Source organism: Sesamum indicum, linkage group LG1, assembly GCF_000512975.1.
Source record: "Sesamum indicum cultivar Zhongzhi No. 13 linkage group LG1, S_indicum_v1.0, whole genome shotgun sequence".
NCBI classification, from domain to species: domain Eukaryota; kingdom Viridiplantae; phylum Streptophyta; class Magnoliopsida; order Lamiales; family Pedaliaceae; genus Sesamum; species Sesamum indicum.
Window position 1 is genome coordinate 17,851,785 of NC_026145.1, and position 16,870 is coordinate 17,868,654.

At 35.5% G+C, this 16,870-nt stretch overlaps 3 protein-coding genes across 5 annotated transcripts; 2 read left to right on the top strand and 1 right to left on the bottom strand.

Annotated features, from left to right (window-relative positions):
- Positions 3,116-6,354, top strand: LOC105172826 (calmodulin-binding receptor-like cytoplasmic kinase 2). Of its 3 annotated transcripts, none has more exons than XM_011094405.2 (6): positions 3,116-3,473; positions 4,159-4,433; positions 4,557-4,725; positions 4,809-4,898; positions 5,002-5,303; positions 5,748-6,354. In XM_011094405.2, the coding sequence occupies exons 1-6, from the start codon at positions 3,215-3,217 to the stop codon at positions 5,967-5,969; spliced, it is 1,317 nt and encodes a 438-aa protein (XP_011092707.1). In that variant the 5' UTR covers positions 3,116-3,214; the 3' UTR covers positions 5,970-6,354. The 3 variants fall into 3 exon arrangements, with proteins under 3 accessions (XP_011092707.1, XP_011092722.1, XP_011092715.1); XM_011094420.2 differs by having other exon boundaries at positions 4,201-4,433; XM_011094413.2 differs by having other exon boundaries at positions 3,117-3,473; positions 4,198-4,433.
- On the bottom strand, positions 7,379-13,664 carry LOC105172842. The gene is made up of 14 exons (XM_011094421.2): positions 13,135-13,664; positions 12,456-12,514; positions 12,181-12,289; positions 11,919-12,028; positions 11,763-11,831; positions 10,971-11,573; positions 9,846-10,378; positions 9,686-9,750; positions 9,202-9,281; positions 8,972-9,076; positions 8,548-8,687; positions 8,348-8,476; positions 7,954-8,106; positions 7,379-7,796 (listed from the first exon to the last, which is right to left on the bottom strand). The coding sequence occupies exons 1-14, from the start codon at positions 13,328-13,330 to the stop codon at positions 7,643-7,645; spliced, it is 2,505 nt and encodes an 834-aa protein (XP_011092723.1). The 5' UTR covers positions 13,331-13,664; the 3' UTR covers positions 7,379-7,642.
- Positions 14,146-16,865, top strand: LOC105172847 (protein diaphanous homolog 1). The gene is made up of 8 exons (XM_011094433.2): positions 14,146-14,487; positions 14,567-14,588; positions 14,667-14,723; positions 14,790-14,871; positions 14,953-15,048; positions 15,306-15,430; positions 15,534-15,552; positions 16,035-16,865. The coding sequence occupies exons 1-8, from the start codon at positions 14,382-14,384 to the stop codon at positions 16,698-16,700; spliced, it is 1,173 nt and encodes a 390-aa protein (XP_011092735.1). The 5' UTR covers positions 14,146-14,381; the 3' UTR covers positions 16,701-16,865.

A 16,870-nucleotide genomic window follows, 5' to 3' on the forward strand; every position in this document is an offset into this window, starting at 1 on the left:
AACTAGTGATAATGGATTTTATTTTATTTTAATGATATATTTTATTTTATTACTTTCTTGGAAATCTTGATTATCTGAAAAAGCTGTCGCTAACGGACAAGACTATGAACAAATGTCAAGTTCTTGAAATTACGTAAACATCCTTCTATTCGTGAGGGGCAGTTCGGTTCTTAACGAGGTTACTTTGGTGAAAAGAGAGGGGCATCGAGTAATAAAATCTGGAGGGAGGGTGTCGTGGCAGACAGATGATCTTGGATTCTTGAATTCCCATTACACCAGTTTGGACTTGTGTCTTGACATAGGGATAATCAATCAACAGAACAAGAAAATAGATTAATAATTGTGACTTTTGGTCAAGTGAAGATCATGGGGCAGTAATGTACTGGGAATTGGTACGCATTTGACCAAATTGAGCAACGTGCCTCGTGCGGTAGATTGCACCATTCTTTAACAACTTTAACCAATTGAAACAAAACAAAAGGAAAATCTATATGTACATGGTGGAATGGGAGACAATTATGTACATTTCAATTTTTACAAATTATGATATTGTTTGAGAATACAAAAATTTATTTTCAATTATTAGCATATTGTAGAAAATCATAGTCTTTCAATATCTATTGAAGACGTCTCTTATAGATAAAAGAAAGAGGTTGGTACCTTCTGCATCGTTTTGTGACCGTCGATGCCAACATGGCCAGACTAACAACGACGTCTCTGATGTATTTTTCATGAATAGTATTACAATATTTTTCATCAGAATTGGGAGGTAAGAATGTATTGAGAGTATGGCTTCAACCGCAATTTCTGTCTTCCATCAACCATGGTCGTCCTAGGGCCATGACGTACGACATTATGAAGATCTGAAAGGATATGAGAGGAGCAAGCAAAAGGGGAAACAAGGGTAACTTGTTCTTGAGGGCTAATTAACAAGATAACTTGTTCAATTCAGCTTGATGAGAGATTGTTAACAGCTTCATGTCTATAGAGTACAGAGTGAGCAATGAGATACTAACACGGTAATGCTTTAGCTTCCCGTTACATACATCAATAGCAACAATGAGACGCATACAATTTTCGTATATTCCAACATGTAAGATCCAATAAAATAAAATATGTAAGATCCAGACATCCAATGTTGTATCCAAAGTTTAGATTTTTTGGAATATGAATTGATGTAATAAGTCTCAAGTCAAATGTCAAAATTTGGACTTATAGCTGATTCAAGGGAAACAAAAATTACAATTTTTTCTTTAATAAATGAATTGAATAAATAAGCGATTTATATTGGTCACAAATGAAGAATTTGATTCACTTATAAATTGCAAAATCCTTTCTCTAGCAAAGTGCATTTTTTTCAACGGCAGTGATATTGCAAATGAGCAAATTATCCCTCATAAAAAGAAGTTAACAATTTACCTTTCTGTGTTTTTTAAATTGAGCCAATTTATCTCCTTGGCTTCATTTTCAAAAGCATAGGGAGGTAATTACTATTCTTTTATCATAAGAGGGTAATTTACTCATTTATCATATCACATGAGGGTAAATTGCATTAAGTCCATGAATTGTAGAACTCATACGCAGCTGAGATAGACAATAATGTGGCCTGCAACACATTCAACGTCTGATTACACGCGGGCTCCTAATTTTATACGAGCTTTATAACTTTATCATAAAAATAAAAAATAAAAAAAAATCACTTGAAATGAATCATTATGCTTTATAAGTAATTAAAACTTTTCGTTTACTAGTAATGTGAGATGTCTGCTTGCATTTAATAAAAAAATAAAAATTACAATCCACCCGCTTGAAGTAGTGCACAAGTATTATACCAAACTTTAATGATGATGAATATTGTTTAGTGATTTTTAATTATCATAATTATTATCGATTTGGACATATGATTCTTGTTACGGTAAATAGTACATTAGTTCATTAGAGTTATAATTACTTCATGTCACAAACCAAAAAGTATCCTCAAAGGTAAGCAATCCACGCAATATTTTCACCCAAAGAAAATTTAATTACGTAGCATGCTAGAAATATTATTATATTTATTGTATAATTGATAATATTTTTTTATAAGTGTAAATAAATTAAATTACGAAATGCAATAATGATTAATTCCGGTCAGGCCAAAATATAAATTTGAATTTTTCTTAATAGAATGTCCTTGAATAATTAATTGATCTTAGTATTAACTTTGATTATCATTAGCATATAATTAAATGATATTGTAGATTTTTATATCGGACACATGGAAAATACGAGGCAGCTAAGGTTTGAAATTTGGGCAGGGGGTCGTCTCATATTTTGCATTTATTGGAATATAGTATATAGTTTAGTCAACCTAAGTTTATTTCATAATATACAAAAAAACCAGCTGGAACAACTTAATTCAATCGTATATTATATATTATACTATACTATAATATATGCCCCATTAAATAATAGGAACCGTATTTTTTGGTATTCGGCTTTTATTCGAAGAAAATACGGATAATTTTAGATTAAAAAAAAAGACTTTGAACTTTCGGAGTCAAAAATATTCTTTAATTGATTATTAATAAAAATATATCAAGATTTCATTTTCAAGAATTTTGTGTATTTTTTATTCGACTATTATAAAGTTTGAAAATGAGAAAATTCAACTTGTATTTTTTTTAAAAGTAGTAATTATATTATTATATTTATATAAAAAGTTGAGTAAATATATTGATTCGATAAATATATCAATATAATTAACAGATTGATATAAAATGTGATATAAATGCCCCCACATCCGGTAGGGTTCTTATATGATATTTTGTGGAGTCTCAATATCGATTGGTAAATTTAATTTTAAATTTATTTATAAAATTTCAGTGTCAGTTAGTAGATTAATGCATTGATCATTGATAACTCGGTATTTTTTTTTTTTTTTAGTATAATTGAAAATAAATTTAGAAAATAAAATCAGATATAATTTGAATATTATCATTACCATTTCAAGAAAATCATATTATTATTAAGGGGAGAAAAGAAAGTGGCTGAAATTAGCCCACCTAAATAATTGAATTGCAAAAATATTGAGATAAATAAAAGTCAAAGTCACTGTCTTTAGCAGTTGAAATTGAGCAACTTGCACTTAATTGCATGGCTACTGCCCGCCATCTCTCTCTCTCTCTCTCTCTCTCTCTCTCGCACAACGTGGTAGGGGTACATACAATTAACAATGAGAAGCCCGCTGTTCGGTGGCCGAGGGAGGAGTTCCGGCGGCATCCCCACCAATCTGTCTCACTCGGGGACTTCCACCACGTTCTCTTCCTCCGCTTCTGCCTCTTCTCACAAGTCAGCTACCACCACCTCTTCCTCCTGCAAGAACCCAGTCAAGAGCGCCGCCCGCTCCGTGGCAGAGGCGCTGGTGGCTTGTTTCACTCCCCCTGAGCAGGATAAGAAAAGCTCAACCAGCGCATTCAATAATGATTCATCTGGTACACGATCACTTTTTTTCTTTCAGCTTCGGGCATCTGATTGAGTCGCTCTCATCAATTCGTTTCCAAAATTTCGGTTTTGTGATAAGTTGTGGTTGAATGGTGAATAAAAATTTCGGGTAAATAGTCAATAGATTCTTTAATTTGTTAGAGGAAATTGAAAGATTGTGATCTTTTAGGATCTTAGCTGAAAAAAGGGTTAAGCTTTTGAAATTGTGGATTCATTTGGGAGTTTTTGTTTTTTTCTGGTGGGATTTATAAGTGATAACATGGTAACAATCAGTAGTTGATCTATCCTCTTTTCATATGTAGAATGTGGCTTAAACTGATGACATGACTATTAATTATTGATTTATTTGAGAAAAAAATGTCTCAAATATTACTTTCAACTTATATTATATGTGGTAATTATGGTAGTGAAGCATTTAATGCAATAGTTTTGATTATGTATGTGTTTTGAACACTTTGTTACCATTTTTAGCTAATTATTTTAATCAGTGTGATGGGTTTGAAATAGTATATTGGAATTTCCAGAATCTGTTCTATGCATCCAGACCCTTAAAATCCATATAGAACCGAGTTCTAGGACCAAAAGGTGCATTTTCAATCTCGTGTGGGTCCTCAGGAACTTCAGATTGGTGCCTTTTTGTCTCTAAAGGGCTTGGTGAAATTACTTGTATGGCAGGGGAAAGTTGTTTAGTTCATCAATTCTTTGTGTTGTCAGAAGCTTCAAGTTCTGGGAGCAGGAAGAGACGTAGTTCAAATCTTAGCATCTACGGTAGCTCAAATGATTCGACTCGAACAAAAGAGCCAGGAAGTGTTAAGTTCACGATGGAAGAAATCCTCAAGGCAACCAGGAATTTTTCACCTAGTTTTAAGATTGGACAAGGGGGATTTGGAACAGTATATAAGGGTCAGCTGGGAGATGGAACTCTCGTTGCAGTTAAACGAGCAAAGAAGGTCGAATGTGATAACATAAAATTGCATTAGCTTGATATTTATTTTTGCACAAAATATGGAATAGAGTAAATAAATTTGGACCTTCGCTATTGTTTGTTTTTTAAGGTTTATCTCTCTTTGCAGATTGTGTATGATAAACATTTAGGAGTTGAGTTTCAGAGTGAGGTCCAGACTCTGTCAAAAGTGGAGCATCTGAATCTAGTAAAATTTTATGGATTTTTGGAGCATGACGATGAAAGGATTCTTGTCGTCGAGTATGTTCCAAATGGAACCCTCAGAGAGCACTTGGATTGTGAGTTTTCCGATCCTTACATTTCTTTGCTTATTTCTTTCCATACTTTTCTCAGTTATGCCATCCTGTTTACTATGATGCAGGTGTTCATGGCAATGTTCTTGATTTTGCCTCGCGGCTAGACATTGCAATTGATGTGGCTCATGCAATCACATATCTACACATGTACACAGGTTTGAATTCAGAACCATGTTATTTTTCCGTCGATATGAAGAAATTTGAATTTCTGGTATTATCTGATTGCCTGCTGAAAAAAGGGAGGTTCTTTTCATGCAGATCATCCCGTCATCCATAGAGACATCAAGTCTTCCAACATTCTCCTCACTGAAAACTCACGAGCTAAAGTAGCCGACTTTGGCTTTGCACGACTGGCGGCTGATAGTGAGTCAGGAGCCACACATGTTTCTACTCAAGTTAAAGGAACAGCAGGATATTTAGACCCTGAATACCTGAAAACTTATCAGCTCACGGAGAAGAGTGATGTTTACTCGTTTGGTGTTTTGCTTGTGGAGCTTGTTACGGGCAGACGCCCTATAGAGCCAAAAAGGGAACTCAAGGAGCGGATCACGGCGAGATGGGTATAGTTATTTACCTTGCCTTTTGTGGTATGCGCATTTTCATTCGCCTATATTGCTCATGGGATGAATCAATGGGGAAGTCTGGTGAAAAAGTAAAACAGAACCTATCTATTCATAGTTGCTAAATTTATCACATCAATTCCTTGAGCTAATCATTTCTATTCAATTCTGGAAACAAGAAATAAAAGCAAAACTCATAAACACACAATTTACATGGTTTGGAGATGAAGAATTGATATGTTCATAGTTGATCAAGACTTTTCTTACTAGGATAAAATTTTCATACAATTACAATAAACACTGCCCATCAACTATACATAACTAGAATGTCGGCTTTCAACACTCCAACAGTGTCCTGTCGTGTCATAGATGAGAAAATCGCCACTTAGAGATTTCTTGAACCAATAGTTTCCACGGTTCTGTCTTATGTGTTTTGAATTGCAGGCTGTAAAGAAGTTTACAAATGGTGATGCAATTCTAGTTTTGGACCCAAGGCTGGCGAGGTCTCCTGCAAATAACTTTGCCTTGGAAAAGATTCTTGAGTTATCATTGCAGTGTTTGGCTCCCCACCGGCAAAACAGACCGGCCATGAAGAAATGTGCAGAGATCCTTTGGAGCATCAGGAAGGATTACAAGGAATTATTGTCAACTTCAGATGTAATTTGACCCTATTCCGGTACCTCCATCCGAGTGTGACACAGATACCATGGAATTCATTTTTCACACAAATTGCTTGGTTTTATCATGGTGTCTGAGTTGCATGGGGTGAAAAATGGAAAAAGCAACCGGAGTTGAAATGATTGTTATATATATGATATACACTACAGATGGAATAGTAGGCAGTTTGGAGAATTTCCAGCCAGAGTGCAAAGATATTAAGGTGGTTTAATTTGCATGTTCGGCTTGTATGTATAGTAAATTCTTTTCATATGTATATTGTTGAGCTGAGAGATCTTTCTTAATGAGTTGATAGCTTGGTTTGAACAGCTAAGACGGGCAACGATTGTTGTACTTCATTCATCTCTACTAGTAATTTGTGGCAAATTCTATATGCATGCGACTTTTACAAAGAGTTAAATTCATTTTGACCCCTTATGATATAAAAATATCAAAAAATCCCCTGTGAAAATTTAAATATTAATCACCCCTATATTATAAATAAAGACTCACACTCCTTCCTAGTCGACTTGAGCTTATTTTTTTAAAGACAATGACTAAAATACCTCTCCTGATCAACCTGGTCAACTTTGGTCTATTAAAATATATTTATAATATATAAAAATAATTATTATTTTTGTTCATTAAATATGCTGAATATTAATTTTAGTTCGATAATTATGCTCATTTTTATAAGTTCATTAAGTTTCAAAATTGATGAAAATTTAGTCATTCAGTAGCAGACATTTTGATTTTTGACCAAAAAATAACATGACATGCCAATTAGAGATTTATTGGGGTTTTTCATTCCTGCATGACTTTAAAAAATGAGTTGAATGACATATTGGATACAAATATATTATATGTAATATTATAATTTATAAAATAAAATTATTATTTAAAAAATAATAATAATCAAAACCCCCACCCCGACCTACCCTTCCTCCCCCTCTCCCTCACTCCTCCTCCACCCCGTCGCCTGCCCCCCACAGAGGGGCAACAACCATCGCCTTGCGTCTGGGCGACGGCGTCGCCCAAATGTCGAGGACGACGGCGTCGCCCAAATGTCGAGGACGACGGGTGACGGGCGTCGCCGTTGCCCAGGGTTGGAGGAGGAGTGCAGTAGCACCCTCCCTCTCTCCCTGCTATTTTTTTTAATTTTTAATTAATTTAATTAAAAAATATTATATTAAAAATATTAATATAATTATATATTTACATATAAAATAATATTTTATTATCAATAAATACTTATATACTATTTTAAGATTTATAATTATATATATTAGATTAGAGAAAAGGGCAAAATTGTCAAAAAAAATACACTTTTCAGACCCATTATCTCAATCAAGGCACGTGTATGACAATTTCTACCTCAGAGGATTTTTTGAAATTTTTTCTATATCACAAGGGTGTAATTTATCGTAACCTCTGCTGTCCTCTCAAAATTTACATATACATTAGCTCCTGTTGGAGAAAACTACATGCACGACGCCATAACACAGAGGGAGAAGAAAGAAAAATATAAAACAGATATACAACATTGTAAGAACCCGTTCAGTTTAACCTGGTCTAAAGGAAGGCATCATAACAACGTGTTCTACGGTTAAGCAGCTACTTTTGCATCTACTGATTACATATCTAATCTACAGTATAACAAGAAAACAAAGAAAAAATGTGTTCTATCTTTCACGACTTTGTTCACCTCCATTAAATGAAGTTTGTCGAGTTAACTCATAGCCCACATCCGGAGGTCTCTCATCATCACAGTTTGCAACTTTTGCTTTCGAGCAGAGGAAAAAGAAGGAAGAAGTGTATATAAATATGTGCCACAAGCTGCACAGAATTTTGCACCGAACATGGAAAGTTAGAGCGAAAATTATGCACGCACTCTTAAGGTTTGCGCATAATACAAAAAGAAAACCCTTAAATTTTTTTAACCTTAAGCCATGGTAGTATAAAGAGAGAGGGCGATTTCAAGTTATTCTCATACCTGTGCCAAATCCAGTAGGTTTCAGTGCTCTCCAATGCCCAGCTTATTGCGGCCATTGCCAATGTAATGAGCCCTGCTGGAAGAAATCCCCAGTGGAAGCGTTTTATTGTCGTCTTGATTATATTGCGGATCCATCCTTTTAGACTTTCCCAGCTGAATTCATCACAGGTAAAGTATGTTACTGACAAAAACAGAAAACATCATGAATGGACTCAGCTATTGCTTATTCTTTCTCTATTCTTGCTTTTCAGATTCAAATGTGGCCCAGAATCCTGAACTAGGAACATCAAGGATTAAAAAGCTTAAATTTGATTTCATGATTGTATAATGTACTAACCATAACTCTGTAAGCACCGAATTACTGATCTCTGACGACTAGGGAAGTTTTACCTACCGGTTAAGAAGATTCAGGTGAAGCTCTCTTGAAAAGGAAAACGACCGAGCATGGGAAAAGAACTCTAGAAGCCACCCGACAAGAAGACCCAGAGCTCCTAGGCCCATGACAAAAGCAATGTTTCTGGCCCTGCAAAGACCGGTTACAGTTAACTCCCACTTTATCAGAAATACAAGCCAATGGCTGTCATGATTCAGTACCTGGTGGGATCATTTTCAGCCATGATGGCTGTTAGGATTGCAACAATTGTGTGGATTGTCCTCTTTGAAGCTTCACTAACAGAGGATAAATACACAAAAGTACTGACCACAGCCATGAAAGAAAGCCAGAAGTCCAAGAACTGAGAGCATAAAAATCATGAAGTAGCAATAGATAAGTAAAACCTAAGCAAACTGCCAACTAATCAAAATAGGGATAACTACAGACACCTCTTCAAGTTTGTGTTTATTGCCAAAAAAACCCTCAATATTTTTAAAATTAGACAGCGGCATCCTCCAGGAATATTGCATATTGTTGCCCTTGGCTACACAGTCTTCAAGGAGGAATTTTTCAAAATTGTGGGATTTCTCTATAAGATGCCTAAACCACAGAGTCTTAAGTGTGATCATTCCATAAAACGGTTACCTGTAAGACATGAAATGTCATGATACACCAGGTGCCCACGTCACATGCATGATACAGCGCACTTGCGGTGCCACTAGACATAAAGAGAACCCATTCCGCAAATGCCTAGAGAAGAACTCAATTTAACTATGAACATAAAGCCAAATACTCTTGGATAAAGGACGGAGAAATTCATAATTAGAAGTCAAGGCATTATCGCTTCATGTTAATTGATGTTCATAAATTAATACCTTATTGCGGAGGGACCAAAAGGCCGGGAGGACAGCTGCCGCATTTGATGCTATGAGGAAAATCGATTGCTGAACGTGCCCTACATGAGTTTTCAGCACTTCCATTTAAAAAATCATTATATAGTAAGATATTACCTTGCAATGCTAGAATTCAAAGAAATCAAATAGAGAACAGTAAACCAATATATGCAGAGAGAAAAAGACAAAAATCACTGTTTAATCCCTCATGAAGATCCTACCTTCCTTTTGTAGTTTTGTTACACAAGCATGCAACTCTACATTACTTATTCAAAAAAATAACTCTATATTACATGACACTGGTTGATTTTTTGCCGATTAAGAACTTGGAAACAGAACTATAAATAAAAATAAAATGAAATGAAATAAAAAACATCATCACCTAACACCACCATGCATATAAGTAAAAGCAGGAGTCATACTGTACAGAAATTGCAAGTTAATTAGTAGAAGAATACTAATTTACCATGAGGTGACACAAGTTCGACACTGCAGTCAATGCCTCCATGGTCCCGATCACAAGCACAGTAACTGATGGCAAGATACAAAGAGGAGCAAGTGAGAGTTACGAGCTTGTTGACCTACTCTTAAATCGCTTATTAAATTTACAGCAGGGTTATGCAAACCTGTATAATGTGAGCCCACTAGTATCTAAAACTGATTGGCATGTTCCATGGGAAGAGCATTTTTGTGGACACCTCTCTAGCGATATGGACATGACAGTTTGACTAGTTGAATGAGCACCATTAAGTTTTCTCAAGCCAAAGCTCCAAAGTCCTCCTTTAGCGTATAACATATAAAAACTAACTGCCTTCTCACTTGAATCATATAGCTTGAAAAACATGGAGCCACTGCTGCTATTTGTGCTGCTTGCATAGAAGTAATCCCAAGTGCTAAGAGAAGGTAATCCTCCATTTCTTGCATAGATTTCATAGTTTATCTTCACACTAGAAGTGAGACGGATGTGAATATTTCCTCCAGTAGCACCAGATGGAATGTCCAGGAGGAAAAATGTCCAAGCATCATCACTACTTTCTCGACTCGAAAAATTACTTAGAAGGGGTTCCAGAGGAAAATCATCTGAAGCTAATGACACCTTTTCAGTTATTGGTATGTAGTTAGATTCAAAGGGGTGAGACGGGCTTTTCCTAAGAACTGTCTGCAGACAACCATTAGCAGCTAGTCAAAGAGAACTCCCCCCAAAAGTTTCTCAATCAATTACAGAGATAACAAGAGAGAAGATAATCTCAGCTCAATAGTTTCACATTTACATGCTCAGGGAGAAGTAGGTCAAAAAGTACAAAAAATGTATTCCCCTTTTCATATCGCTCATCCAGTATCAGAATAGTTATTCCCTTTTCATATCACTCAGACAGTATCAATTCAAGAATCAAAAGACATTAATTAGCATTTCCAGATTATAACATATTTATACATAAAGCTGACGGATTGGTTTGGCAGTCAAAAACTTCAGCCATGAACTTGGAGATCCCAAGATCAATTCTTTTTCCCAAAAGACTCCTTGTCCTTGAAGCCAACTCACAAGTTCAGAAGGGCTAGAAGTTTAAGGATATCTCAATCAGTCAGGTACAGATTATGTATCATTAGGGCAACCGTCTGTAAAGATCTGTAAGTTTATGATTTCAATTTTATCAATCATATAGGCGATGTATCCCATTTCAAACCACTAAATGGCTGAAGCTATCATAAAGAAGATTATATCGAACAGGAGAAAATTGATTAAATTCTACCTGAAGCATGTATCGTTCCATTGTGCAGTTTAACCCAGCCTTGTCAAAAGGACACTGAAAAACTTGCCATTCCAACAAATAGCACACTTTTGAGCTATTGCTTTGGACTTCTTCACTTTTATTCAAGATATCAATTGGTCGAATGGTAATAAACCAACGACCAGCTTTTGGAAACTTTATGACCAAAGGGGCTTTACTTAGGTCACCAGAAAAATCATAAGTTTTATCCAGCGGCATCGAATCATGTCTAGCATAACACATCAGACCATGGCTTCCGGTGATGTTTGAAGGTTGTGTCTGATTGAATGTTATATTTGCCGCTGCAATAAATAGCACTTCCGTAATCCCTATCACATCTACTGAGTAGAGTTTTGGTCCGTCATCTTCATGACAAACTATTCCATTGACATTTCTGCATGCAATAACATTTTTTTCCATTCTTCTGGACCATTCATTATCCATACCAGCTCCAGTTAAATTATTGTTGGCATTGCATGAAAGCATATTAACTGTTTGGTTGCAGAATGTGCCCAACATCAACGAGGTCACACATCCTTCCACACTAACATTGCCGCTAAAGGAGTATGCAGAGCCTCGATTAATCTGTAGTTGAAAATGAATAACACAAGCTTAGTAAGAATTACTGATGCCCAATTTCATGGCATCTTGAATTTGTAAAATATGTACTTAAAGACAATCAACTCTGTTTAGTTATAATTTTGAAAGAGTATCCATGACCAAATAATACCTATTAATATATAATATTGGTGGGAATCAGCGCTAGAGACTGACCATTTTAGACCGCGTCCGCATAGGTCCAATGCCATTAAATAGCCCGAAGTACCATGTACCTGGAGAAATCTGTACAGGAAATTAGTCCATGTTGTGAAATTTTTCTGGTGGCTTAACTCATTTCTTTACTAGCCAAAGTTCCATCGGAGTACTAACCTGCTCATGTGTCAATCTCAGCCATATATTCTTCTGCATGGGGTAGCACTTCTCAACATTTTGAAGACTTTGTGGCCCAAAAAAAGAAGCATTCGATATGTAATCTTTCACTGCAATAATAAAACTTTCTTGAGTTACAGTCAAATTCATAGTTAGAAGGATAACATATCTTTTAAGGGAAGACAAAAACTAGTATTCACGACAATCCTTTATCTGAAGTAATATGCTAATACTGAATTTTTGGCCTTCATTAAATTTTTACCTAGACCCGCTAGAGAAGGGTCATAAACATCAGGCAGAGGAAGGCTCCCTTCTCGTAAACAAATCATTGGCAGAGAACTTGCTGAAGCATTATTTACTTTATTGAGATCCTGTAAACAATATTTTCTGAGAACTTAAACAGATGGTTTGAGAAATCCGAAAAAATAAACACAAACCCAGCATAAACACTTTAACATTCTCTTTGTGATAGATTCAGCCAGGAACCAAAGAACTATTAGGGAAACAGAAATCTAGAACAACAAAACAGAAACTTACGATGTCAACATCTGACTCCAAAGCTAAAGACATTGAAGAGAACCATGGTGGCAAATCAACTGCAATGAGGCAGAGATGACAACAGGGGATCATCAAATAACTACCAATTTTAGCAATTGATATTAAAAGCAGTACAGGCTTCTTAGGCTAGAGTCTTATTTCTTTACATAAATCTCCATTACAATCACAATCCTTAAACCACCAAAAAGTTAGAAGAGCAAAAAGGGAAGGCAACCAAACTGAATCCTGAAAGATTAAGAATTCTATTAAATGAACTTTTCTAACTAAGATACTGCCAAGAACAACTAAAATAAGGAATGGTAACCGGTAACCCGAAGGCAAGAACTCTAATGCTCAGAAACACAGAAAAAAGAACAACAATAATCACAAAATAAATACACAAGACCAAGAACTTAGTCTGAATCAAACAAGTTATACAAGAAGATTAAAAGAGAAAAACCCAAATTTTAACACAACCCTCCAAGCCTTACATCTCATAATGCCCAAAAACAACAAACCACAACAAGATAACCATATTAAATCAACAAAAGACCAGTTCTCAACCACCCAGCCGTCAAAAGAACAGATTCATACAAGCAAAGCAAAAAAGATTAGAACTTTGAATCATTTAAAATTTCCTATCTTATAGAGAATAAATTCATCAATTGATACAACTTACCTCTAATGTAACGCCATTCATATGGCTTGAGATAGGTTCTTGAATACGCGAAGCTGGAAATAGTGTAAGTGTTGAACGCTTGTTCTTGTGAATCACATACACACACATGTACCAAAAAGATGAGACACAAACTAAGATAAGATCGACCCAGAATCCAAATATTTCCCATCTTTTTGTTCTTTGCTTCTTTTCTCATCCTATACAATCAAGATTCATGGAGGGTACAATTCTTGATGAAGCAAAAGTAGAAGAATGTCCGGGAAATTCACAAACGTGGTTTCGTCTATGTTTGCAACTGACTAGACTGCGCAGTTTGTCGGTGTGAACAACTAATGCTGTCTGCATCTGGTGATGAATGTTTTTATCTACAGAATTCGACTCATTAAACTGTATAATTGTCGATTTTTGTGCATCATTTCTGGATTTGCGGGTTGACTTGTGGCGTCTCTACTTCAACAACCCCGGCAGGAGTCAGGAGGCGTGGATGACACGCTCTTCTCAGTCCTTGTGAGCTGTGACTCTTGATAGATTTATTCGGATTTTTCACATTTTATTTTGATCATATACTCTCTTTTTTTGTTTTCTATTCTTACAAATTTTAATAATATACTTCATTTCTAAACATTTTTATTTTTTATGACAATACAGAAAAACGACTCACATAAATTACAAACAATGAATTTAAATGACTTGTGAACCTTAAGACCTATTTTTCCTATACATCTTTCAAGAGACATCAAAGAAATAATTAATTTATTCATATCATGATTAAATGTATTTTTATTTATTTACCAACACTTATACTCAGTTTTTAATTATTTTGAGAAAAAAAAAAGTCATTAATTTTATATTAAAATACAATGTTAGCAACGAATAAATAAAATAATTTTTTTAATATAAAAATAAATACATGATAAGAACAGCAAACCCTGCACTATTACATGACCCGTCGAGAACGAACTCATCACATCCATCAAAAATGTGGGGTGCACATTTCAAAACCCTCGACAATTCTGCTTTGCAATTGCCATCTTTTTTTTTGTATCTTTACTTCCAACTGCTCCTAAATCGTACAAATATATATAGTATGATTCCGTCGCCTCTTGCTTTGATTTCTATCTTCATTCCCCCACACCAATACGCAAAATTTTGTTTACGCGAAGAAAAAGACTTCATTTTTAAGTATTCGCGTAGATAGAATTTGACATATTGAGATATATATATAGATCAAGCGGAGCATTCTCAAAATGGTGGGTATGGCTCAGGAGAATCTGGAGAAAATGGAGGCTCGCCGGAGCTACCGAAACCTCTGGCACACATCTCTCATGAGGACTCCCATAGACGAGCCTACCTGTATGTGCGGTTCCTTTTTCATTATTTGCACGCACGTTTTCATATTACATATACTGATGCCGCATTTTGTTCTTGGCAGACTGCTGCTTTGCACTTTGGTGGTCAGTATTTTATGTTTTGATCGAATTTTGTATTTATTTGCAACAAAACATACCCTATTGATGTCTTCATTATTACAGTGGCCCATGTGCCTCATATTTGCTGCGAAAACGTGCTCTTCGGGATGACATGTCCAGGTAAGTGAATGTTTAGTTTTCCCACCTCGTTCATCCTATTTACCTTGAATGTTTTTTCTTGTGTAGATATCAATGTTGTGGAGGGTACATGCCCTGTAGTGGTAGATGTGGAGAAAGTAAATGCCCTGAATTGTGTCTTTGCAGTGAGGTTAATTTTGATTGCTCCTCTCTTTTGACAGATTGATAAACAGAGTGACGATTTTCACTTATCAGTGTTTCTTGATTATAGGTTTTCTTCTGCTTTAACAATTCAGTGGCTTCCACCCGATTTATGCTGCAAGATGAGTTCAACATACAGACCACAAAATGCGACAATTGCATCATTGTAATCTCACTCTATGTTTATAAATCTTTTTTCTTACTAGTGTGTGTTGTGTGTGTGAGTTTGTACGCCCAAAACGATCGAGTATTGATCCGATACACATCAAAACAATATTGATTGGTGAGGGTTGAACAAAAAATAAAAGACAAACCAACACGGGACAAAAATTGACTTTGTAGCAACGGGCATCGAATTTTACAAGTAGTAGTATTTGCATACTCATTACTCAGAGTTTTAATTAATTGTCTTCTTTCCAACAGGGAACGATGGTGTTTTTTCAATCACTAGCGTGCATATTTTCAATACTAGCCATGATCTCTGGAATTGATGAGGTTCAAGAGTTGGCTCGTGCTTTGGATTGTATTGCGGATATGGTTGCTTGCGTGTAAGAAATTGGTTATTATTTTGATTTTCAAGTCTTTGAAAATGAGAATATATAGACTCAATACAAACTAATTTCAATTTTTTTTGTCTTTTGTGTTTGACAGGGTCTGTCCTTGTATGCAGGTAAGTGGGATGCCTTAAATGCATTGAATATATCGAGTAATTTAGATTACTGCTATATACCAACTTTTTAAAAATAAAGAGTATGTGACAATTATTCATTTACCCAATATACAAATTATCAGGTATAATACAAAATTTAACTATACATAGTATATCACCCTAATATTATACCTAAATAAATATATATATATGCTCTAAGTTAGGATTTTATTTTTATTTTGTATTTAGATGGTATTTAGACGGTAGAGCTTACAAGATGTTAGTGGCAATATATTGTAATTTATATGATTAAAATTTTAAAAAATTAAAAAATAAAGTAGAAACTATTTGTTTTTTGGATTTTATATGATTAGTTTTTTTTTTAAATAATTAAAAGCATTCAAACATCATATAATTTTTTCTTAAAAATTTATAAACTCATTCAAACTGCATCTTAGTAGTAGTAATAGCTATTAATTATCTTATAACGTATATTTTTTCAGGCACAACATAAACTTGAAATGGATAAAAGGGACGGCAAGCTTGGAGATCAACCGGTGATGTTTGCACCGCCTATTCAAGAAATGTCCCGCACAGATCAATGCATCCCTCCGGTAATCGGATATCCACCTCCTAGTGTTTACCCACCTCCCGGTGTTTGCCCACCACCCGGTGTTTACCCACCTCCAGGTGTTTACCCACCATCAGATCTAAAAGCTAATGCTTTTCCTCCGACAATCTATCCCATGCAACCACAACCAGATCAGGGTCTCCCACCGCCGCTCTACCCTCCATATCCAAAAGACCAAAATGATCCATCGGCAACCTATCCTCCGCAACCGCATAACCAACAATTGGCGATGTATCCTCCACAGAATCAACAAGTTTATCCTCCACAATCACAGAATCAACAATTAGCAGTCTATCCTCCACAACCACAGAATGAACAACTCGCGGTCTATCCTCCACAACCGCAGAAGGAGCAACCAGTGACCTATCCTCCACAATCTCAAAACCAGCATCTAGCAACCTATCCTCCACAACAACAAAACCAACAACCGGTAGCTGATCCTCCACATCCACAAACCCAGGATGGTCATACATTGGCTCCATCGAATCCTCCACAAAATAGCAGTTATACTCCTGCACATCACCCACCCACTAACTAATGTCATCCATCCCCCTCGGAAGTTAACTCAGTGAGGGCGGTATTGAAGTTCTTGTGCTATGTTCAGTATTTTTACAACTATTTTTTAGAGATAGAAGAAAGACATGTACAATTAAAAATATCTGGAGATGCATTTGATTGTGGTGGTATAATTGGTTATTCCTTATTTTT